The sequence below is a fragment of the Tripterygium wilfordii genome, chromosome 5 (genome assembly GCF_013401445.1).
Source record: "Tripterygium wilfordii isolate XIE 37 chromosome 5, ASM1340144v1, whole genome shotgun sequence".
Taxonomy (NCBI): Eukaryota; Viridiplantae; Streptophyta; class Magnoliopsida; order Celastrales; family Celastraceae; genus Tripterygium; species Tripterygium wilfordii.
The window spans coordinates 12,311,191-12,333,131 of NC_052236.1; the positions used below are offsets into that span (position 1 = coordinate 12,311,191).

At 36.4% G+C, this 21,941-nt stretch overlaps 4 protein-coding genes across 4 annotated transcripts; 2 read left to right on the top strand and 2 right to left on the bottom strand.

Moving 5' to 3' along the window:
• Nucleotides 1-28: 28 nt before the first annotated feature.
• On the bottom strand, nt 29-5,452 carry LOC119998644. The gene is made up of 9 exons (XM_038845980.1): nt 5,095-5,452; nt 4,478-4,560; nt 4,106-4,350; nt 3,520-3,581; nt 2,944-3,278; nt 2,238-2,444; nt 1,911-2,075; nt 203-1,278; nt 29-125 (listed from the first exon to the last, which is right to left on the bottom strand). Exons 1-8 carry the CDS (start codon nt 5,450-5,452, stop codon nt 355-357), a joined length of 2,379 nt encoding a protein of 792 aa, XP_038701908.1. The 3' UTR covers nt 29-125; nt 203-354.
• Nucleotides 5,453-6,363: 911 nt separating this feature from the next.
• Nucleotides 6,364-10,718, bottom strand: LOC119998125 (transcription initiation factor IIB-2-like). Its single transcript, XM_038845352.1, has 7 exons — nt 10,217-10,718; nt 8,221-8,245; nt 7,697-7,826; nt 7,479-7,609; nt 7,310-7,398; nt 7,080-7,156; nt 6,364-6,858 (listed from the first exon to the last, which is right to left on the bottom strand). Exons 1-7 carry the CDS (start codon nt 10,567-10,569, stop codon nt 6,725-6,727), a joined length of 939 nt encoding a protein of 312 aa, XP_038701280.1. The 5' UTR covers nt 10,570-10,718; the 3' UTR covers nt 6,364-6,724.
• Nucleotides 10,719-13,344: 2,626 nt separating this feature from the next.
• LOC119998870 (agamous-like MADS-box protein AGL18) lies at nt 13,345-17,013 on the top strand. Its single transcript, XM_038846340.1, has 8 exons — nt 13,345-13,634; nt 14,751-14,832; nt 14,994-15,049; nt 15,210-15,309; nt 15,419-15,460; nt 15,808-15,849; nt 15,964-16,103; nt 16,791-17,013. Exons 1-8 carry the CDS (start codon nt 13,453-13,455, stop codon nt 16,879-16,881), a joined length of 735 nt encoding a protein of 244 aa, XP_038702268.1. The 5' UTR covers nt 13,345-13,452; the 3' UTR covers nt 16,882-17,013.
• Nucleotides 17,014-18,269: 1,256 nt separating this feature from the next.
• On the top strand, nt 18,270-21,633 carry LOC119998869 (short integuments 2, mitochondrial). The gene is made up of 8 exons (XM_038846339.1): nt 18,270-18,481; nt 18,621-18,725; nt 18,939-19,016; nt 19,712-19,853; nt 19,997-20,067; nt 20,493-20,589; nt 20,729-20,946; nt 21,295-21,633. Exons 1-8 carry the CDS (start codon nt 18,311-18,313, stop codon nt 21,550-21,552), a joined length of 1,140 nt encoding a protein of 379 aa, XP_038702267.1. The 5' UTR covers nt 18,270-18,310; the 3' UTR covers nt 21,553-21,633.
• The last annotated feature ends 308 nt before the right edge of the window (nt 21,634-21,941 follow it).

Genomic DNA, 21,941 nt, shown 5'->3' on the forward strand with positions numbered 1-21,941 from the left:
CAAAAGATATCATACTTACACAACCTGCTTTTGATCACGCATCCAGTCCTCCTGATTAAAATCTATTACAGAAGAGATCTGGGCACATCTGACATCCCACAGTAATCCAATTGATCCATTGTTCCCTATAATTAGACAAATTATGCAGCAATTTATCAGCTTCAGACATGAAACAATAGAAGCATATATTAAGGAGATGTACCTTAAATCATATGCAGCAGCAGCAACCAATGGAGCCATTAAAATTCCACGGGACGTCAAAGACACCAAGAGAAGACCACTAAAACATCATGGACAGGCAGGAGAACGACGAGAAAGTGGATAACTATTTGTACATCATCTACTTGGGAAGTTTTAGCAACTTCTTAATCTGCTGGTTAGGAGTTCAACAAGAGCATCTTTCTTAAGCTTGTAATATCTAGTCAGGTTTAGTTGCTTCGCCATGGCCTTGAGGTCATTCATTTTCAATCTCCTGAGGTCAGTAACCTCAGTTGCAACTGGAAGAAATGGCTTCACATCCTTTGTACCTAAATCGCCAACTGAGTAAGAATTGGGGGTTAAAGGTTCATCCTTAACAGAACGACCAAATGTAGTCCTGGGAGAATTTGAGCAGTCCATTTGAACAGAGAACTCTTCAGCCTTCATGGTACTGAATGTCGAAATTGAGTTCTTTCTTCTCTTTTCTGGCTGCAAAACTGAATTCCTGAGAACAGCACCATGGTCATTGGAATCAAGTCGGACTGGCTGCATTAATCTCTTCATGACCATCCTATTCAAATCTCCAGATTCAACACCCTCCTGCATCTGTTGTTTATGTGACTTTGAGGCCTTCAAGTCAGACTTTATGTCATTATGAGAAATTTTTGTCATTTGAAGTCCAAGTGAGTGCGGTTTTCTTTCCCCTCTCTGAAGTTTGCTTGCAGTATTTTCCCCGTGATCTTGCAACATTGGAAGAGAACAAAAAGCCGAAAGTTCTGCACTTGTCAAGGCAGCTTCTCTGATGACCTTATCAATCTCTATAGGCTTTTTCTTCCCTTCTTTCTTTGAGGATAAATTTGAAGAAATCATGATATTGGTTTGAGCAACATTTGGTTCCTCCAACTTCTGTTTCTGAAAATAACATTTCCGTGCAGCTTTTCCACCTCTTGATATGTTTTGCTCCATGTCAGCCTGTCTGAAAGCACCTAACCCAGAACCAGATTTTGTTTTCCTTCCATCGTGCCCAGCTGCAAGTCTTAAAGCATCTGGACTACCATTTTCATAAGCATTTGCAAGCTGCTGAAAGAAACATGTGTCGTGAGCTGATTAAAGTGACAGCGGAATAAGTTGAAGTAGTAATTCCCACAACAGCAAGCTATGCAGTTTGTATAGCAATGCCATTTGCTACGCTTTAACTAGAGTCTATATTAAATCAATGGAGTAACATCGTTGCAGATGCTAATTTCATAAAGGAAAGGATCAACTACATTGATTTTTGAAAAAATTGCTTTGCCTTCTTAAGTAAAAAATGAATTAGGAGTTTAGAATTTGCCAAAGCAGTATAAAATTGTTCTCTTACTTCCTCCTTGACTTAGAAATCAGACCCATACAGCCTTTTGATCTCCATGGACTCGCTAGTTGCACATGATTATTTGAGCCTGAGGCTTTATAAATGCATTTGCAGGCTTGTCCCAATTGTCAAGACAAAGCCATGAAGGGGCCAGAAACACGCAGTGGGAACATGCAGTCCACATCAGGGGATAAGCCAAGCTGATAATCCCCAGGCTGCCATAGAATTTCCATAACTAGACCTACAAGTTCTACCTGGGTTACCATTCCTAGTCCCAAACACACACGCATTATCATAATGACTTCTTGTTGTACAGTAAACACAAATATAAACATAAAAGCAGTTAAGTAGCTGCAGGCACCTTAGCATTTTCCCTGGACTCAATTTTCACTACGACAGCATTCAGTGCATGTATCGAGTAGTGTTCTTCCTTTTCCTCACTTTTAATCTTCATACAAGAATTGCTCAAGATTTTCTTCACATTGGAGGGGTTAACCACATGCTCCAAAGCATGTATAGTATCAGGCTGTTCAATGTCAAAGGAAACATAGTACAAACACAATTATTACTTGCCTAGTTACCTATCAAATGTCAAAGACAAAAACCTCGAATTTTTAAATTACCATAAGAAAATCCCTCTGAGCATGCACAACAGTAATGGGGCATGAAAGAATGGAGCATCCAAGACCTTATCTGTTTGAGCATTACTTGTTTTCTTCCCTTGAGGCTCTTTATGATGCTTGGAGGGATTATCCCTGGATTCTTTGATTGCCTCCTTCAGAGTGACATCTGAACAACTATCACTCACTTTACTGCTATCATCCAAAAGTTCAGTTTCATGTACCGGAGTATGTGAGCTAGAGTCAAAAACTTCTTTGGCATTGCTCGGATGTTCCTTATAACAACAGAAGTATCATTATGATCAATTCACCTTAAAAGAAAGAAATGTACATCTCAGAAGGAAAAAATATGAGCAATGGGAGATTTAGTGGTAAAAATAATAATTACATTCACAAGAGAATGCAAAGTTCATGCAAATTCTAAGCAGAAACTTTTTTCTTTTCTTTTTTGAATGCAGGATGCAAAGAAATTATTGAACACCTAACAACAAGGACTTCTCACTAATGAAATTAATCACACACCATATCCCAAGTCTCAATCCACTGAACTTTACAACTTTCTATTTTCCTCCACTGATAAGCAACAATGAAATCTCAGAGCAACACAATGGAAACACAAACAGGTAAGGAGTCCATATCAGTCAAACAAGTCCTACATATGTACACATGCATGAATGTAAAATTTCAATGCTTTCATATAATAGGCATTGTGAATACTATAACAGATTTTTAGAGGGATGATAAACAATGATGAGATATAATTTACGGCCAAACCTGTTTGTCTTTCTCTTGAAGGTACTTTGCCAGAATAGCATCCAGTATCTCATGTATAGTAGCTATAGGTTCTGTATGAACAAGTAAATGAACCTCAGTGTCATTCTCATCCATATCCCTCAAACTTCTTATCGAAATATTAAGGTCATCAATCCTTTCTCTCAGGGCACCACGGCATATTTCAGACCATTCTTCGTATTCAAACCAAGCCAGTTCACTTTGAAGGGATACCAGTTCTTTTTCAAGCTCATTGATTTCAGTATCTGCTTTCGTCAACAATATCCTCAACACTTGTACGCAAGATTTCTCATTCATAGCATCTTCCTCCATCCCGTCTGCAACAATTTAAGCAAAGAAAATTTACAGTGAGGAGCCAAACTAACAACAATCAAGCCCAACAGTAAGCATTTGAGGGGGCATAAGCATACCCGTCCCATAACCAAAGTAGAAGTCGCATTGCCATTCATTTTGCGAGCAATGACTTCTCTCGGGTGAAGCTGAAAAGTAATTACACAAATCAACAAAAAAAAAACAATGGATGAAAAATTTTCTAATACAATGGAGAATGATACGGACCTGGATAAAATGACGGACACCAAAGATCCCACGGATCATAATCCATGAAGTCCATGAAGTGTCTATGTGTTTATCCTGAAACAAAAATCGGACATACTGATTCAACACACCCATTTACTCAATTAAATAAGGAAACACAAGCCTGGTCCAACAAGATATACATTGGAATGTATTTTTCATCAATAAATATATTCATTGCATAGTATGCATCTCTCCATATTCATATCTATAATTAAATGAACTCAAAATTCTTTGAGTATAAAGGTACATGAATTCATTAATTTATGATTCATCAAATTCATAAAAACAATAAATTTTAACAGTTGATGTATATAAAACACAATACAAAAGATATAAGGATTCCCGATTGCAGCATAAACATCAAAGAAGCACTTCAAACCTTGAAAAATTAATCAACATGAACTGTAATCAAGCCACACCTAAACAACTCGGCGAAAGGAAATGAAAGATGAGCATGAGAAAACAAATTATGGAAATAGAGACAGAGAATCGAAAGGATTGAAAATGCAGCTTTCTTGAGAACCAAACAGCGAAGGGAAAACGCGAAAGAGAGAAAGTAGCTTACCTTAACAATGCCAGACAAAAGAGCGAGAAACTGACACCCCTTGGTTCCTCGATCTCCGAACCAGAGTGAAATCTTTTTAAGAGAGAGAGAAATGAAATGAGAGAGATTTTCAGAGAGGAATTTGTGCCGAGGAAGCCCAAAAGGCTGCCACTGAAAGCGACGAACTGAGAGAGCAGAGCGAGTGTCCGCGAAAGAGACAGAGTGTCCACGAAATAAACGTACACTATGTGTGGGGCCCGGTTATACTACTGACAGACATTTTTATATTAAATATCAATAAAATCTTCCCAATTTCTTGGAATTTATGCCTACCCTAGCAGTCAACTGTCAAACTATGTAAATTATAGGGGGTCGAAACTAGGGTCGCTAAACCTCCATGGATAGAAGATTCTCATCTAAGGATAGTGCTAAGTTGACCTTAAATGGACAATCACACGTGTTTTTTGAGTTGTTTTCTGAAAAAACGAAGAAAACATAAAATTGTATGAAAAACAAACCTACCAAATAGACCCTAAGATTTATTATCATGGACAAATCATATTATATTTTTAAACTTATGTTTTATTTAATTTGTTTTAAATGAGTACGGAATTTTATATTTCTAATAATGTTATAATAATCTCTGTTTATTAAAACACATCCTCCACAACAGAGAAAATTATGACCGTACCTATAATGAGTTTGAGATTCCACCATTCTAAAATCCAACCAAATAAGGGAATGAGTGATTCTCGCTCTCATTTTATGCTTTAAAATGCCAACCAAATACCCCGTAAACACTCGTAAATTTTTACACTAACCCAAACAAACATCACTAAACTATTCCATATATAGTTTAGAAAACAAGTTGCAAATTACAACAAATTAATGGTATAATCATCAAAGTTTATGAGATAAAGCTCTATAGCACTTGATTACAAAATACATAAGGTGGAAACCCTAACATAGTTTATTAGGAGTCCAAGGATAACAAATATCATATGAGTTACTAGTAGTATTAAACATGCATGGACCATTTGCTCTCACCATCCATTTACAGTCAAAACATAGAGGATTGTCCCTCTTGAAGACATAGATATCAAACCAGTGACATTCATTTGGCCAAAACATGGTGCACCTGTACCTTGTCTGGTATAAGATATTGGCATGGAAGCTAAACTGAAAGCTCTGTTGATACTGGAGGAAATACTCCCCTCGGTCTACCTCGTCGTTCATACAATCAACGTTAAGATCGATCCCAGAGCCCAAATCGTTGGTGATGTTGACATTGGTGTCGATGAAAAGTTCCGCATCGCTAAGATTTGCAAGAAGTAGGAAAGGTGTAAGGAACAAAATGTGTGGATCCATTTTGTTTGTTATTTGAGGAAAATGTGAGGCTACTCAGTTGATTTGGTTTGTCCATTTCTCTGCATTTTATATTTTTTATAGGTAAAATTAGGGTTTCCATGTATCAAATCCTCCTCATTTTGTCATGGATTGCCGGATAGGTACTAATATTGCCCTTCTAGAAAATAATATATTGTGGATATGCACTTATATTTGCTTTTTATGTAAAAGAATATACTTTTTGGAGAAAAGTTAATTTAGGTATATAATGAAAAATATTAATGAGTGTCCTAATAAGGATGAAAAAATACATTGAAACTTGAAAAAGATTAGTAGTTTTCTAGACCTTCTTAATTTCTTTCAGAACCTCTAGTTTGCTCTCGTGACTAATCTCTCCATGCCTTAACGCACAAAACAATTACCAAAGAAAGCGAATGTATTTTAAGTTTTAAAAAATAGGAATGTTCATTACACATGACATACTGTGATATGTTGTAGTAAATCCTTAACAAATGCCCCTAGGGCATCCATTAACACTATCCTTAATTTAAACATCATTTTTGCTTAGATAAAGATGGAAAATGTGCACTGAAATCTGAAAAAGATACGTATTTCAAGTTCAAAAAATTAAGTCAAAGAGTGTTCATCACACATGACATAATATTTCACACATGACATAATGTGATATGTTACAGTAAATTCTTAATTAGCACCCTTAGGGCACACATTATTAATACCCATATTGTACTATATTGAAAACAAACGCTCAAAATTTCTCGATAATCGAAAGAACCACCCAACCCAACATGCCCTTTGAACAATTGAGTGGACATAAACCTCGGACTGCTAGAACAAACCACATCACACTGGCAATAGGTAAGATTGGGCTGAAAAAAGGTAGCAATTATTATTGACAGAACAAAAATGGCTACTAAGGAAAAAAAAAAGATTGCACAGTCAAATACAGGTCAAAATAGAAATACAAGGGGACTAAATACAATCAATCACCCACAAAATGACATTATCTAGGGTGAAGGGCAAAGAGTATGCATAAGCATCATTTGTCATAAACTAAACTTCCACTGGGAAAGTTCCAACTTGTACATTTTCTTTAAGCATAGAATCAATTCAACTTGTGTCATTTCTTTATCTTATGTTTTCGGTCTCTAAATTACTATAGAGGGGAGAAAGGGGAAGACAATTAACACTCTGGTATAGTTCTTATCAGTTCTGAGACGAGACACGGGCCTCAAAGATCATCCAAATTCAGGTTGTCCGCGCTTGCTATCTAGTTCAAGGGCTAGAGAGGTTCTTGAGATCCTCCTCCTTAGCATACCAGCCTGGTATTATCTTCGACACACGAGGATAAAGATCCTTATAGGAATTTCTGATTGTCCCTTCAGCAACTCCTGTGGCATTTGAAATATCTGCATACGCGTAGAATCAACTATTTATTAGCACATGAATTTTATGTCAAAGCAACTGATAGTAAAGTCAACAACATTTTCTCGCCAAAAAATTCAGCTTGATCTTGTGAAAATTACTTCTAGTTCAGCCAGCAAGGTAACAATATTAAAAGTATAATAGAGAGAAGTCCACATTCAACGAAATTTTCTCGCACAATGAAAGCAAAGGCAAATTATCAAACCTCTAAGAGGCTTTTTGTCATCAGAAAGCTGAGTTATAATGTAAATAACAGCAGCCGCAATTGATATAGGGCTCCTCCTGCAAGAATATTTAGGGGTTAGCAACACCCAGAAGGGCAACAGGAGAAATGGAGACACATTTGAATTTCCACACATATAAAAGAAATGCACGACACATAAACCCTATCATAACACCAAGCACGAAATTTGTCAGAATATAATTAAAAATTACCTTATATCAAATTCTTCAGACTTCTGAACAGCTTCTTGCGCAGCTTTAACTGCTTGATTATTCATACCAAGATTTGAGCAGAAGCGCCTCTGAAAATAAAATTGGCACTAATGTTAGTGGGGATATCACTCAAAACGTGAAACAAAAAAGAGGAAGAAAAGTAACTGACCATGAAGTCCCCAGCATGTATTGTTCCCATCTCCACCGATTGACCGGTCTCCAACCCCAGTTGTTTCACAATGTATTCTTTTGCTCGGCCAATTTCCTTCTTTGTGGCTCCATTGGCCACAGAGCAAATTTCTAGATGAAACCAGAGGTTCAGGGGAGTCCATACAAAGGGATAGATAAATTGAAGCATCCAGATGTTAAAAGAATCTTAAGCAGTACCCTTAACAGTTCGTGGCTTATCTTCTTGACGACAAGCAATGTACAGACAAGCAGCCAATAAGGCATCCTGATTTCTTCCTCGACTTGACTTTTGGTCCTCCACTTTCTTATAGATCTCATTTGCACGGTCCTTCAAAATATCACCAGATACAAAAATTTTAAGAACATGCACATCAAACTGAATAATAAAGATCTAATGAAGCAAAACAATATGACTCCTGGATTAGTTGATCCCCAATTCCCCAAGGCCAACTTCCACCTCACATCATTTTTCATCTAAAAGAAGAAGACCGTATAATGTTTCTTGATTTTCGTTGATCGAGAATCAGGGATCCAAATTAGAGTTCGATTCTGTCTCCAGGATAATACAAACACAGTAAAGTCAAACCAATACTAACAAGTAACAACCACTACTCATCCTTCACAAAAACTGAAAGTTGTAAATGAGTATGTTCCTCCAAAACTATGTGCAATTTGTATGACTATCAGTTTTCACAAGACTGCAAAAACAGGAAGAAGCATACCTTGATAGTTGCAACAAGGCCTAACCTGAAACACAAATGTCAATTGTATTAGTACTATTTCCACAACAATTAGTGTCTTTGAACATGTACTTTATAAAAACATATTTACATAGGTGCGTGTACAACATTTTGACAATATGGCATCAACAATTCATTTATTATGTGGATTAATAAATTTTCTAATGGACAAACACGCACTGATAGAGGACGAAACAGCGCACAATTTTTAAGTTTACATCACATTAGCAATTCTTCTATTTTTTACAATTGTAGCTGAGCGGGAGCATATGACCTCATGCAATTTGAATAGAAAGATCTGCCGTTGATCGTATGCAGACAGGTGCAAACAGAAATACAACTGTCAATTTTGAAACACAACTTACGCCAAAAGCTTAAGCTGATGGGAAGGGAGAATCTTTGTCTATTATATATTACTCTAACACTCCCTCACTTTTAGGAGGGAGAAAACCTTTAATTTGAGAGGCTTAACAAGTGCAGCAATTTACTTTTCTCAAGCAGGAGGCTGCCAGTTTTGAGCCATGAACCTAGCACTTGCCAAAGGCCTCAAATACCATGTTGAACACAACTTATCCCTAGAAGCTTAAGTTAATGGAGGAGAACCCTTATGTTTTATACGTTACTCTAATACAGAAACAGTTTGGCCAACGCCAAAGGCCTCAAATACCATGTTGAACACAACTTATCCCTAAAAGCTTTAGCTAATGGAGGAGAACCCTTATGTTTTATATGTTACTCTAATATAGAAACAATTTGGCTAATGCGTATGCCCATCAGTATCAAGATGCTGAAATACAATTCCAGCAAGCACACTACTGGGAAGTTTGTTCAGTCATTTTAAAAAAGGTCGAGTTTGGTAGGGAAACCAAACTTGGTGTGACTTTAAAAAAAAAGAAAGAAAAAGAAGAGGAAAGTCGGTGAGCTTTCGAAATGGTTTTTGGTGTGGTACTGAGGCCTTAGAGTTTGTCTAACCTTTCCATTTTTGTGCTAGCTAAGAATAAAGATGCCATGGTGGAGAAAACTGACCAGTTTAAAATAGTAGTATTAGCTTTTGGATTGCAAGATACATCTTATCACCAATTTCAATGGTGATATATTATATTTACATGACCATTCCTCATGTTGCTGCTTCTCTGTAAAGGGTGTGAGGAATTCTAAGAGTGAAAGACTATTACAGCATTCTTTCAAAAAAAAATAAAAAATAGGAAGAGCAATAGAAGAATTTCCCAGTAAACCCACTAAGAAATCATAGATTTCCACTGACAGCCAGTAAGAACTGCTCATGCATGAATCACCAATGTTTTAAGCAAAATGTCTCATTAAAAGAGAACAAAAACAAAACCTGCATAAGAAACTCTTATAAAACCTGACGTCTGATTCAATTCATAATCTCTTCTTAGTTGCCAAAACTGCCAGACCAACCAAGCACTAGTACAACAGCACCAAAATACGCTAAACTAAATAATTCTGTTGATGTTTTCCCAGTGGCAAATGTAATAAACTCAGATTATATTAGCCATATGGCTGCACCAAACTGAGTACGGGTCTTGATTTAACATCAATACTTCAAGATTTCTTGGGGACCAAATGAAGGCTTCTCGGAAGGCCATTAAAACAGTCTCAAAGTTCAAAATTATCAGCATTATTATGCAAAACCAAAAAAAATAGCATGAACCTAATGAAACAGCCAATAAAGACGGCGAAACTGAATCCCGATCTCGGATCTCCTTGTTTTAGCCACTCAAATAATCCACATAAGGAAGAAATCAAGTCCATAAGACAGCGAGTAAATGCCCAAGTAAAATTCCATGTATTCACGCACGGAAAAATGGATACTCGGCAGCCAACACTAGCCAATCCGGCCTAAACAACCAAACACAAACCTCTAATTCAACTACCGCTATTGTTGTTTGTCAACTAAAAAATTTAAAGGCACAAAAGAGAGGAAATTTCAACGGAAAAGGCAAACACATATTACCTATCAGACATAGTGGCTATAGTTTTAAACGCGAGAATAAGCCCCCGATCGGGATTGGACCCGCGATTCTGCCATCGGCCTAGGGAAGAAGAAAGGAAATCGCCACTAGAGCCGTTAGGCTTAGCGATTACGGTGGAGAGGCCGCCATCAGCCAATAGAGGATTTGTCGGTCCGCCCACACGGACGGGGTCGTTGTCTCCAGACTCGTTGGCGAAGGTCCTCCACTCGGAGGTCTCATCAATCGAGTGAGACTCCAACACCAAACCGCATTCTGAGCACACCGTATCCCCAGCCGAGTGATCGGACACCACTTCCGTGTGCTTCTTACAGTCCGAGCAAAACGAATCCGCCATTACAAAACAACAAAACTTTACTAAAAAAATTAACAAATTAATTCAAACCAGTGAATCAATCAATCAATTCGAGACGTTTGTTCTTCGTTTTTTCCCTCTCTTTCACGTTGTTTCTTCTCCCTCGATGCGAAGAAGAACAGAAATTGTACGAAGATTTGCAGCCGGGAGCGTTATTTATGGAGAGAGAGAGGTTTAGGAGTGATTCGCTGTGGACAGTCTCAACCTCTCGAGTAATCTCTGCCGCTAGTATTGTGGACCCCCTGTTATTTAAATCAAAATTAAATGATCAATGTTGGCCTTCTGTAAAAAAAAAAATTAAAAATGAGTTTGAGATGTAAATCTTTATGTAATCAAATAATCAATCAATAATTTTCCGTATATACTTAATTTGTTCAGGTAATCAAATAATTAGTAACTTTTTTTAACCGATAATGACATGGTACAAACTCGTCTTTTGGACATTCAATATGAGTTTAAATTTAAGTAATCAAACCATGCACACATAATTCCCCACCTAAATCGGAACAGCAAACCCGTACGCAAATATATATGTTTGTATTTCAAGCAAAAATAATAATGTTGGATATTTGTATAAAATGAAGCAAATTGTATGTTGGTGATCAAACTTGGTTGTAGTTTGTGATGATGGTTCTAAGAAGATGTTAGGAAACTCATGGAGATTATATGGAGTTACATATATATATATTACAATTGAGCTAAGCTCTAAGACTTAGTAGGAGTATAGGAGAGGAGATTATATTAAATTAAACCGTTGTTTGGTGTATTCCATCGTTGCTATATCTTGTTCTTGGTCTTGGACGGTTTGCATTAATCATACATTTGCGAGAAGGAAACTTGCTGACTTTCGTGCAAATGCATGGTTTGTTCGAGGCAGTGTGCTTGGTACTAGGTCAAGTCATTGGGCCCGTCGACTCCAACTAAGCCCACGACCCCATCGATACCTGGGCTTTACGACATCTTGAACCCATCTTCGTTGATCCAAATATCTTTTGGACTCATATTTGAGGTTATTTTGAGCTATGAGCTACAATAGTGTAATTGGATTTGAACACCCCTTTGACCCAAGAGTACTTAGGCTGATAATTGTTTGGGCCGTGGACTGGATTGGGCCTAATACCAAACTTAGACCCTACAAGCATTTTTTGTTTCAATTTTTGTAGTTTTAAAGGTTTGAAAATTTTGGAAAACATAGTGGCTTGTATAATTAAGGTTGGAGGATATAGTGTTGTGTTGCAGTGAGAAATGTGATGTGGGAAAAACTAGCCACAACATAGTTGCCTTAGGGTTTATATATAACTTAACAGTTTGTCACTACCAAATGTCGGGACATAGGTCTCGAGTTCGAATTTCCCGTATAATAAAAAAAAAATTTTAAAAACAAATGTTAGGACATTTAAATGCAATGAATGTTAGGAAAAAAAAAGGAAATTATTAAAAATATAAAACTGTAAACTTTTTTTGGTTTATTCCCAAATGAAAAGGTAGTCATAATACTTTTCATAATTTTATGGTGTAATTACAACTAATTACTATGAAAAGATAAAAAAAATATGTGACCAAAATATATGTATATATATATAGATATATGCAACAATAGTGCAACTTTCATAATAGGAGACCAAAGCCTATATATGCATTTCCTTCTATTAATGACCCCCCACCAAAAAAAAGGCAATATGCAAGGCCAATATTGATTTACATCAAATGGAAAAAATATATATAGAGAGAGAGAGATGTGGTCCATTAATGCATTTTAATCTCTAATAAGATCCAATATCTCTAAAATATTTCAAATAAAATCATTGAGAATGTGCTTCACCTAATTGTACATTCTAGGGATTTAGAATGATTTTCTAAAAAATATCTAAACCAACCCAACTTAGAAAGTCTAGAATATATCAAATTCTAAAGAGGGCAGAAAAAAAAACTTCTAAAAAATATTATCACTTCCATATTTATATACCACAAGAATAAAATCCTTCCCTCTTAAGATTTTGCCCATAATAGAAATACCCCTAAAATTGTTTTTGGAGCTCTAGATTGGCAAGTTTGTCTTTATAAATCACTATTTTGATTTTTTTTTAGTACAAACCCAATTGCTTAAAAATGATTCTTAACCATGCTACCACCAAATTTCAATTCTTATTTTCGATTCTCAATAGAGAAATATCCTTGTGACTACGAACTGGGCTTAGCCCCAACTTACCATATCATTAAACTCATATCGAATATCTAAATGATAAATTTGTATGGTGTCGGTCTCGGTTACCAAAAAAAGAGTTTTAATTCTTCCTAATTTATATTAATTATATATATAAGCAATAACACAAAACCTATTAAGAAAACTTAAATTCCTCTTTTATGGTTTTGCTAAAGATAGAAATATCCATCACCAATTATTGCTCTAAAAAAAATTAACAAAAGGATGTGTTTTTGAATCACTATTTAAAAATTTTAATTAAGACAAACCCAATAGCATTTAAAAGGGTACCAAAAGAGGCAAAATACCAAATCCTCAAGCAATTATCAATTCCAAAATTGGGTAATTCCTACATATAGAATTCTATCTGTCAACTTTCCAAGAACTTAACCTAATTTTGGTCACACTTTCCCTCATTAGACCCACAGAATCCTTTTCAATTTCAGAAACATTCTCATAAATAGTCATTGCTTTTCCTTCCTCTCTTTATATAAATACATATATAATGTGCATATGTGTATATATATATATTCCTAGTTTGTATTGTGATTTGATTCTCATCTTCTTCTTCTCTACACAACATTAATTGTAGATTTTCAATTTTCTAGGGAAAAAAAGAAAAGAAAGACTGAAAGATTGAGAGAGAAAAACACCATCACAAGATGGGGAGAGGGAAAATTGAGATCAAGAAAATAGAAAACTTGAATAGCAGGCAAGTCACCTTCTCGAAAAGGCGTAACGGGTTGCTGAAGAAGGCTAGGGAATTGTCAGTTCTATGTGATGCTGAGGTTGCCGTCATAATCTTCTCCGGTACCGGAAAGCTTTATGAATACTCAAGTACTAGGTACGTACATACATACATATATATATAGACACACACATACCCTTCTTTTATTCTTCATCTTCAATCTTGTTTTAGTTCTTTATGTATAATATAATCATAATTAATCAAATTGTATGGACTCGGAACCTCTATGCGCACGGGCCTAATGACATGAATGTAGACCCATATCGAATGTTCAAAGGAAAAACTTGTATATTGCCGTTCTCTGATATTAAAAAAAATAATCATAATTGGCCTCAAATTTTTTGTATGATGTCATGTTGTTTTTTTATAGATCTGTAATTTTGATGTTAATCTGTTGATAAAGACAAAAAAAGATTACAGTTTTTTATGTTCTTTCTTATGAGTTTGAAAAGAGAGCATTAAAAGACTTCCCACTAATGGCATGAAGTTGGAAAATACTTGAAAGTAACCAACTTGGCCCAAGTAGGAGAGTCCATGGGCTTGGAGTTGAGAATATTGAATTAGCTGGGTGACAGGGCGTATCTTGATATGTCTGACTTAGGCAGATGCACTTGAGTTCGATTTCGTATTTGGGATTATATATATGAACATGGACATGTATTGGGATATACCGCTGTCTCCGTAGCTTACCATGTAGGGTGAGTCTCGGACCCTAAGATATGTTGAGACTTGAGAAATAAACAGAAATATGATTTGGTTAGATACGAGTGTTGATTATTCTTATATGTTTCTACAATAGTAAACAAAATCACTAATAAATAAAATAAAAAATGGATCTTGATTATAATGACCTTCTATATATAACTAGGGGTCACCAAACGGCCCGTGGGCCTAGGATTGGCCAAGCCCGCGGGCCAAAATATGAAAGGACGATAAGTCTGGATAGTCCGTAAAGATTAATGGACAAGCCTAAACCTTAGTTTTTTAGGGCAGGTCAGCTCAAAGCCCGATCACTTGGGTCCAGGCCGGGCTTGGGCTGACATTTTTCGTGTCAAGCTTGGCCCGAAGTCCGAATGGTCAATCCGGACTTGGACCTTATATTTCCAGTCCGGTCTGATGCCGACCCCTATATATAACAAAACTATACTTGATATCCAATTGGAGTTCAAATAAAAATAATGATATTAAAATGAGTTTTTATTTATCATGAAGCATGGAACACACTCTTGCGAGGTACGGCAACGGCCTTGACTTGGAATGTCGTGAACATCATATAGATGACAGTGGAGTCGAGGTACGTAACACATTATTATACTTAAATGTGTGTGTGCATATATATATATATATATAGTTTGCTTGCTGGTTTAATTAATTTGCAAATTAATCTACTATGTTTTTTTTTTTTTAATGTGATTATGCTTATATCTTACATATCATAATCAAACCCAACAACAGTCTGATAATGTGAATGCAATGAAGGAAGAGATCGAGAGGCTGCACTTGTCATTCCTGTAAGTTTGGTTTTTTTCCTTTTCTTTTCGGTCATATTTGTGTAGATATATACATATTTCTTTAAGTCCGCATGAGACAATTCAGAATTCATATATATATATATATACACACTTATATGTATATGTATATGTATGTATGTATGTTCATGTATGTTTTTAGGCAAATGATGGGAAAGGAACTGGATGGGTTAACCTTCAAGGAGCTGCAGAACTTGGAGCATCAATTAAATGAAGGAATATTGTCTGTTAAACACAAGAAGGTATATTATATGAGTATATACTTAATTTATATAATTAATTAGTTTAACATAATTAATTATTTTTGTAAATTTCCAAAGTCTGAACTAATTAATCCTTGACTTGTTCCAGGAACAAGTGCTCTTAGAGCAGCTTAAAAGGTCGAGGATGCAGGTAACTAATCATTTTTTTTCTCTTCTTATTGTTCTTCTTTAAGTTAATGTCTTAATTAATTAATTTGTACAAATTTCAACCTTTTCCTTTAGTAAAATTTAATTTTTATTGATAAAAAAGATACTACAATTTCCGGATGAATTCACTCTCCACTACAGAGTGAATCCACGCTAGCTGTGTATTAAACCATGTAAGCTCCATGATAAACACACTAGGGTGCGAGCTATCGAGGTTCCTCTCTCGTCGCACATGCTAACAAACAATCACCCCTACATGTGCATAAACTGTTTGGCTCTGCGCAAACATGTTAATTAATGTCTTAATAAACTTCTTCTTTTTTTAATCAGGAGCAAGAGGCCATGCTAGAGAATGAAGCTCTACGGAAACAGGTTAATTACATATCCTCAGACCATGTATTAATTATAACTATAAAATAAAAAATAATTAATAGAATTCATAGTATAATACTAATATTAATTTATTTCTTATTTGATTATCTGCAGATTGAGGAATTTGGAAGGTCAAAGTCACAGCGTTTCATGGAATTCAACCATTCAGAGAGAAAGTTGGGACCCTTCAAAAGTTCAAGACCTAATTATGCAGAAGATGACAATGAGCTCTCTGAGACTTCATTGCAGTTAGGGTAAGTCGATCTTGATCAAAGTAATTCACATTTTCTTTCGCCTAAATTAACCAATGCATATATCATGCATAGCGTTTAAATTAAACAAATCGGTTTTCTATATGATGATGTCCAAAACTTGCTCGAGTTCCCGACATATCAAGATGGTCGGGTTAGTTGCCAGAAAGTGATTGTTCGACTGTTCTTCAGAAAGTAAGCTCGTGTTTGGAGCTCTCCCTTTGTTAATAATCAAAAGTTATGAATATTGAAAATTAGCTGAGACTTGGAATTATGTACATGGTGCAAAGTTCCCCTTTTATATGGTCTTATGTAGTCCAATTAGGTAAGAAACAATCTCTTTCTCCCTCATTCTTAGGAAAGTTTTTCGGGAGTGAATATATTTTCTTCCTTTCTTAGTAGGAGTCAAATTCCTTTAGGACTTCCGGTTTCCTTAGGTATTTAGTCACCTGATGGTTTATGCGATGGTGCTCGAGTGTCGTTTGCACATCGGCTATACTCTGGTCGACAGCTTGGTGGGAGCTTGTTCGGCACGTTAAGGGCATGTCGGCTCGGCATCTTTGTACCACATGTCGTCACACCAATGGATGATATTTTTGGTATCATCTACATATAATCAATTCTTCTATATCGAATACACCAAGCATTCTCGATCGATCATCTCTTAACATATTTTTTTCTTCTAATCAGGTTGTCATCGGATTATCATCGCAAGAGTAAGGCTTCGAAGAGGAACGAATCTGTATGCAATGATTCGGCAAGTCAGGTGGCCTCAGAGTGACACAATTATTCATCACCTCCATCAATAATATATATATGTATGTATGTATCTATGTATGTACAAGACTTAATTTTGAAGCTTTTTCGAAAATAATTTTATGAATAATAATTTAAACGTTGCTCATTCAGTTAATTAATTAGTGTATGATTGATTGATGTAGTTTTTAGGTAAAGATTCAATCATTCTCTATCAAGAATACTCTTTTGAGGACAAAAAAGTGTTCGGCCTTAGACCTAGAGTACTATACGATACCTATTTGAGTTCTTTGTGTTTGATTGATGTTCTCATGAGTATACGATTTATAACATGGTACGTATGAGAGCATATACTCGATCCTAAAAAGACTTTCACCTGTTTGAGTCACCTGTTAAGCCTTTCGTATGTCCTTATAGTGTTACAACTAAAAACTCCTACATCGCAAGTGATGTGATCTACAAGATGAAGCCCAACCTCAAACAATTAATGGCCATTTTACATGGCAAAGGACAAATTTCTGTGCACGCAGACCTGATGACCCTAGTTTAATCCCATTTAGATGTCCAAAAGACAAAATTGTACGGTGTAGCGGGTTTGCCACATTAAATTTGACAAACCTAATGGTCATCCCCTCTCATGATATCGTCCTCTCACAGAAATGGTGGTCTCACATAGGGTTCATTTCAATGAGACCTACTTGTTTTGAGAAGAGGAGATGGTAACTAGCAAATGCCCATATCTTTGACTCCCTACAAACTCAGAGTCCTACTAGGATCCTTTAGCTAGATTGATTCATTCTCAGTGGACTAAGTCATCCTAGAATTGTATTAGAAATTCTAATTCACCCAAATCAACGATATTATCTGCTTTTGGTTTATTAGTTTATTATGGATACATCGTGCCCACACGACTTTATTTTTATGAGCCATTGCCTACGGTATTTGATCCCAGAAAAAGACATTGTTAGAGATTTGACCCTCTCACAACAATATTGTCCGTTCTGGAGTTTCGATTCATTATGGATACATCGAATTACCCTTATAGATTTGTTGTCTCTTTGGCTAGATAACAATATGCTTTTTATTCCACGTGAATCATCGGATATTTGAATCGTGTCACTCTCCCAACACAAGTGGTTTATAACTTAATCTAAGCAATTGGTTTCGGTCCCGTTTGACTTAATCTCTTAAAAAGTTCTTGAATCTTGGGTTAATTAATTGGGCCTATAATTAGGCTTGGTTTAAACTTGGACCAGGCCCATATAGTTTCCACAAATTTCCAATTCAACAAACACGGGCGGGCTGGACATCAAATATTACATGGCCTTCCAAGCCCATATTGAGTTGGGCCTGATATGGGCCATGTATGTTCACCAGAGCCGGTTTCTGTACTTGTGTGCTATGGTAGTCGTATGGAGTAAAGAACCCGAGAGGGAATTGACAAGGCAGAAGAAATGGAGGGAGTGAAGCGGCTGGTGAAGAAGGGTTTGCGATTGGGGGAGATGGGTTTCAATGCCGAAGGAGGAGTCGTCAATTGGTTTCCCGGACACATGGCCGCCGCCACCAGCGCCATTCGCCACCGACTCCAACTCGCTGACCTCGTCGTCGAAGTCCGCGACGCCCGCGTCCGTACCTTCAACTTCACTCTACACATACTCTTCGTTTATTTGTATATGAATACATCTATGTGTATGTATGTTTCTTTGTTTCAATTGTGAATGTGCTTGTAAGTAAAGCTCAAATGGTTTCCTGTGTGTTTGACAGATTCCGCTGTCGTCAACAAATGAAGAGCTGCAGCCGCAGCTTGCAGGAAAAAGACGCGTAATTGCTCTCAACAAGAAGGACTTGGCTAATCCCAATATATTACATGTACAAAAATTTACTACTTTTCTTTTTGTGTTTATTGGGTGTGATAGTGTTTATTCTTTGTTCTGTGTTTGATTGATTGGCTTACTTCTATATTCTTCAGTGGAATTTTGGTTTTTGAAATTTTGTGTATTGAGATTGATTATTAATTTATTATCTATAATTTTAATGTAAAGGTTAATGATTCTAGTTCCTTTTTTCTTTTTCCAATTGTAGAAATGGGTTCATTATTTTGAGTCACGCAAGCAAGACTGTCTTCCAATCAATGCACATAGCAAGAGTTCTGTTCAAAAGGTAAGTTCATTCCTTGAACATAATTATACTCTGCCGTTGAGTCTATCTAACATTTTAGATTTACAAACTAATTAGCATTTTTAAAAAGCAGTTGAAAATATTTAGAGCAGATGTTGCAAATCATCTGGAAATTTTGGAACTGGTATTTTCAATTGTTATGTTAATTGCTGACTTATAAAAGTTGTAGTAAACCCTGTGTGATTTGGTGGGAACTTTGATTTTCATAAGGTCTTGGACCCTCACTGCTGATCAATCTGTTTTATAGATTTAGTAACTTGTCTTAAGCTGGGTTGTTTCTTAAGGAAGTTCGCATTGATTTTCGAAAGTTCATTAATACAACCTGTTATAGGCGATAAAGTTAGTCTTTTGTAAGCGACTCTAAGTTGCTGATGCGCTTGTCTTTGGAACTCTAAATCTCGGTCTTGGTTACAGATATATAGCTCTGGACATGAGGCTACAGAATTTGCATGAGTTCATGTCTTGCCTATGCAGTCATTAATAGTTTATACTTGAGACTCTAAGTTGCTGATGCACTTGTCTAGTTGTCTGTGTTTTGGTACAGATATATAGCTTTGAATGTGAGGCTACATATGTGCATGAGTTCATGTCTCTCTGTGTGTAGTCAGTTTGTAGTCGAGCTTGTTTTATCACTCCTTACTTGCTCATAACATCTATTAATGGTTCATCTACCCTAGCTTCTTAATCTTGTGGAGTTGAAACTGAAGGAAAAGATTTCACGAGAGCCTACCCTTCTTGTTATGGTGATTGGTGTTCCAAACGTTGGGAAATCGGCTTTAATTAACTCAATCCATCAAATTGCATCGTCTCGCTTTCCTGGTAAGATGCTGCTACTATGTCTCAATGTACTTATATGCCATAGTCTTTGAATTGTTACTTCCCATGATTGTGGAAATCAATAAAGTAATCTGTATCTTGAGGTCATTTCCATTGAGCAACGATGGTTCGAATTTTTCACGTAGTGCAGGAGAAGATAAAGCATGCTAGAGTGGGCCCATTACCTGGTGTTACCCAAGATATTGCAGGATTTAAGGTTATTTTTTTGGCTCTAGTCTATGAATATATTAGTACTCTCTCTCTCTCTCTCTGTCCACATCTAGCATGCACGCACACCTTTTTTTATAAGAATCCGTAGCATTTTGGATTAGCTCATATTTGGGTAAAAATGGTAGCAAATTAGCATGTTCTTTTGTTGTCTTTTTATTCCCCAGTTCTAATTATTGGTGTCTTTATTGGTAGCTGACAAAATATGGTCCTGTCAGTTGCAAAACATCTTATTTGGAGATTTCATTCTAGACTTTCAATTTGCTGATACCGCTTCGAACTTCGTATCAGATCAGTGTCTGCCTTTTCAAATGTCCTCTCTTGTTTTATAGTGCATATCGATCCTCGTTCTTATTAGTCTTTAATATTCCTCCATCAAGTGTTGAATTCTTATGTTTCATTGCTGATATACAGATTGCTCACCAGCCTAGTATCTATGTTCTTGACACACCGGGGGTGTTGGTTCCAAGTATCCCGGATATAGAGACAGGATTAAAGCTAGCTCTAGCCGGTATGATTCTCAGTTTCCGCTTCTTTGTATCCTTCTCCTTGTTGCTGCAGGAGTGGGGGGTTATTTTGATGTATAATCCTCAGCACATTTACATCTTAATCGACTAGTAACATATTCATGTGGTTGTGCGCACGTGTAGGGTCTGTGAAGGATTCGGCAGTAGGCGAGGAACGTATTGCTCAGTACCTGCTGGCTGTTTTAGATACTCGAGCCACTCCCCTTCATTGGAAGCACCAGGATAACAGAAGTTCAGAAGGGGTTCAATGTGAATCTGTGGAGAAACCTGATTACAGTCTTAAAAGTCTTAGGCCAACAAGGAAGAAGCTACCCAATGTATCGGATGCACTGTACATTGAGGTACCAAAGTCTCTATCTCTCTCTCCCATGCAGAATCACACGTACTTAAACAGACACGCTGAGACTAGCCTATGGTACTTCATGATTGCAATTTTTCAAGTGACCTGAATTATGATCCTTCAGAAGAATTTTAGATTTTAAACGGTGCTTTAAAATTATACTATCATGAGGATGGAATATCATGATAAAGTTTCTTTATTATAAACATGCACTGCAAGTATAATTTTCGGTACCAGACTGCTACTCTGCTGGATTATCTTTTCATATTCTGGTTGGTGCTGGATGTTATTAACTGATCTCTGAATTCATTGAAGTTTTAATACTTTCCTTGCTTGCGGTCGCGTACAGGACATTGTAACAGAAGTCCAACGTGCATTGCAAACAAGTTTGGCAGAATTTACCGGCAATGTGGAAGACGAAAATGACTTGGAGATTCTTATAGATCAACAGTTTGAGTTGTTGCAGAAGGCATTGAGGATACCGCACAAGGCATCCGAAGCTCGTCTGATGGTATCAAAGAAGTTTCTTACTTTATTTAGGACTGGTAAGCTTGGTCCTTTCATCCTTGATAATGTCCCTGATAACATTATCACTGAGGGAATATGATTTTCTAGTACAATTTAAAGGAGTTTCAGCATTTCAGAGTTTATTAAAGGGTATGATAAAATTTTGGTTTAGTCTGAAAACTACATCAGTCTTCTGCCTCTTCTCATGCTTTCTTACAATTTAAAGCGTGCTTGATATCACAAGAAGAAAATATACAACGTGTTGTGGTAGCAGTAGTACAAAACTATATGAACTCGAGAGGTCCTATGTTCGATTTCTATTGGGAGACGGAGCAATAATTTTGTAGTCACACGACAGTCTTTTGCTCAACTTACCTGTTGTCATATATGAAAATTTTGTACATGCGAGCCAGACAATTCAAGTTTAAGCTTATATAAGATGTTTAAGGGGAAAACTTGTATGGTGTCGTTCTTGGTTAAAAAAAAAAC

What these genes read in the sequence shown, in the direction of transcription:
- LOC119998869 (XM_038846339.1), top strand. Translation starts at nt 18,311, where the DNA reads ATGGAGGGAGTGAAGCGGCTGGTGAAGAAGGGTTTGCGATTGGGGGAG. An exon ending in CTAATCCCAATATATTACAT is followed by an intron (nt 18,726 to 18,938) that starts GTACAAAAATTT and finishes TTCCAATTGTAG; the next exon opens with AAATGGGTTCATTATTTTGA. An exon ending in CGGATGCACTGTACATTGAG is followed by an intron (nt 20,947 to 21,294) that starts GTACCAAAGTCT and finishes GGTCGCGTACAG; the next exon opens with GACATTGTAACAGAAGTCCA.
- LOC119998125 (XM_038845352.1), bottom strand. Translation starts at nt 10,569, where the DNA reads ATGGCGGATTCGTTTTGCTCGGACTGTAAGAAGCACACGGAAGTGGTG. An exon ending in ATAGCCACTATGTCTGATAG is followed by an intron (nt 8,246 to 10,216) that starts GTAATATGTGTT and finishes TTTGTGTTTCAG; the next exon opens with GTTAGGCCTTGTTGCAACTA. An exon ending in TACATGCTGGGGACTTCATG is followed by an intron (nt 7,399 to 7,478) that starts GTCAGTTACTTT and finishes TTTTATTTTCAG; the next exon opens with AGGCGCTTCTGCTCAAATCT.
- LOC119998870 (XM_038846340.1), top strand. Translation starts at nt 13,453, where the DNA reads ATGGGGAGAGGGAAAATTGAGATCAAGAAAATAGAAAACTTGAATAGC. An exon ending in TGTCTGTTAAACACAAGAAG is followed by an intron (nt 15,310 to 15,418) that starts GTATATTATATG and finishes GACTTGTTCCAG; the next exon opens with GAACAAGTGCTCTTAGAGCA. An exon ending in TTAAAAGGTCGAGGATGCAG is followed by an intron (nt 15,461 to 15,807) that starts GTAACTAATCAT and finishes TTTTTTAATCAG; the next exon opens with GAGCAAGAGGCCATGCTAGA.
- LOC119998644 (XM_038845980.1), bottom strand. Translation starts at nt 5,452, where the DNA reads ATGGATCCACACATTTTGTTCCTTACACCTTTCCTACTTCTTGCAAAT. An exon ending in ATGCATGTTTAATACTACTA is followed by an intron (nt 4,561 to 5,094) that starts GTAACTCATATG and finishes TCGTTTTTTCAG; the next exon opens with AAAACAACTCAAAAAACACG. An exon ending in AGAATCTTCTATCCATGGAG is followed by an intron (nt 4,351 to 4,477) that starts GTTTAGCGACCC and finishes GTCTGTCAGTAG; the next exon opens with TATAACCGGGCCCCACACAT.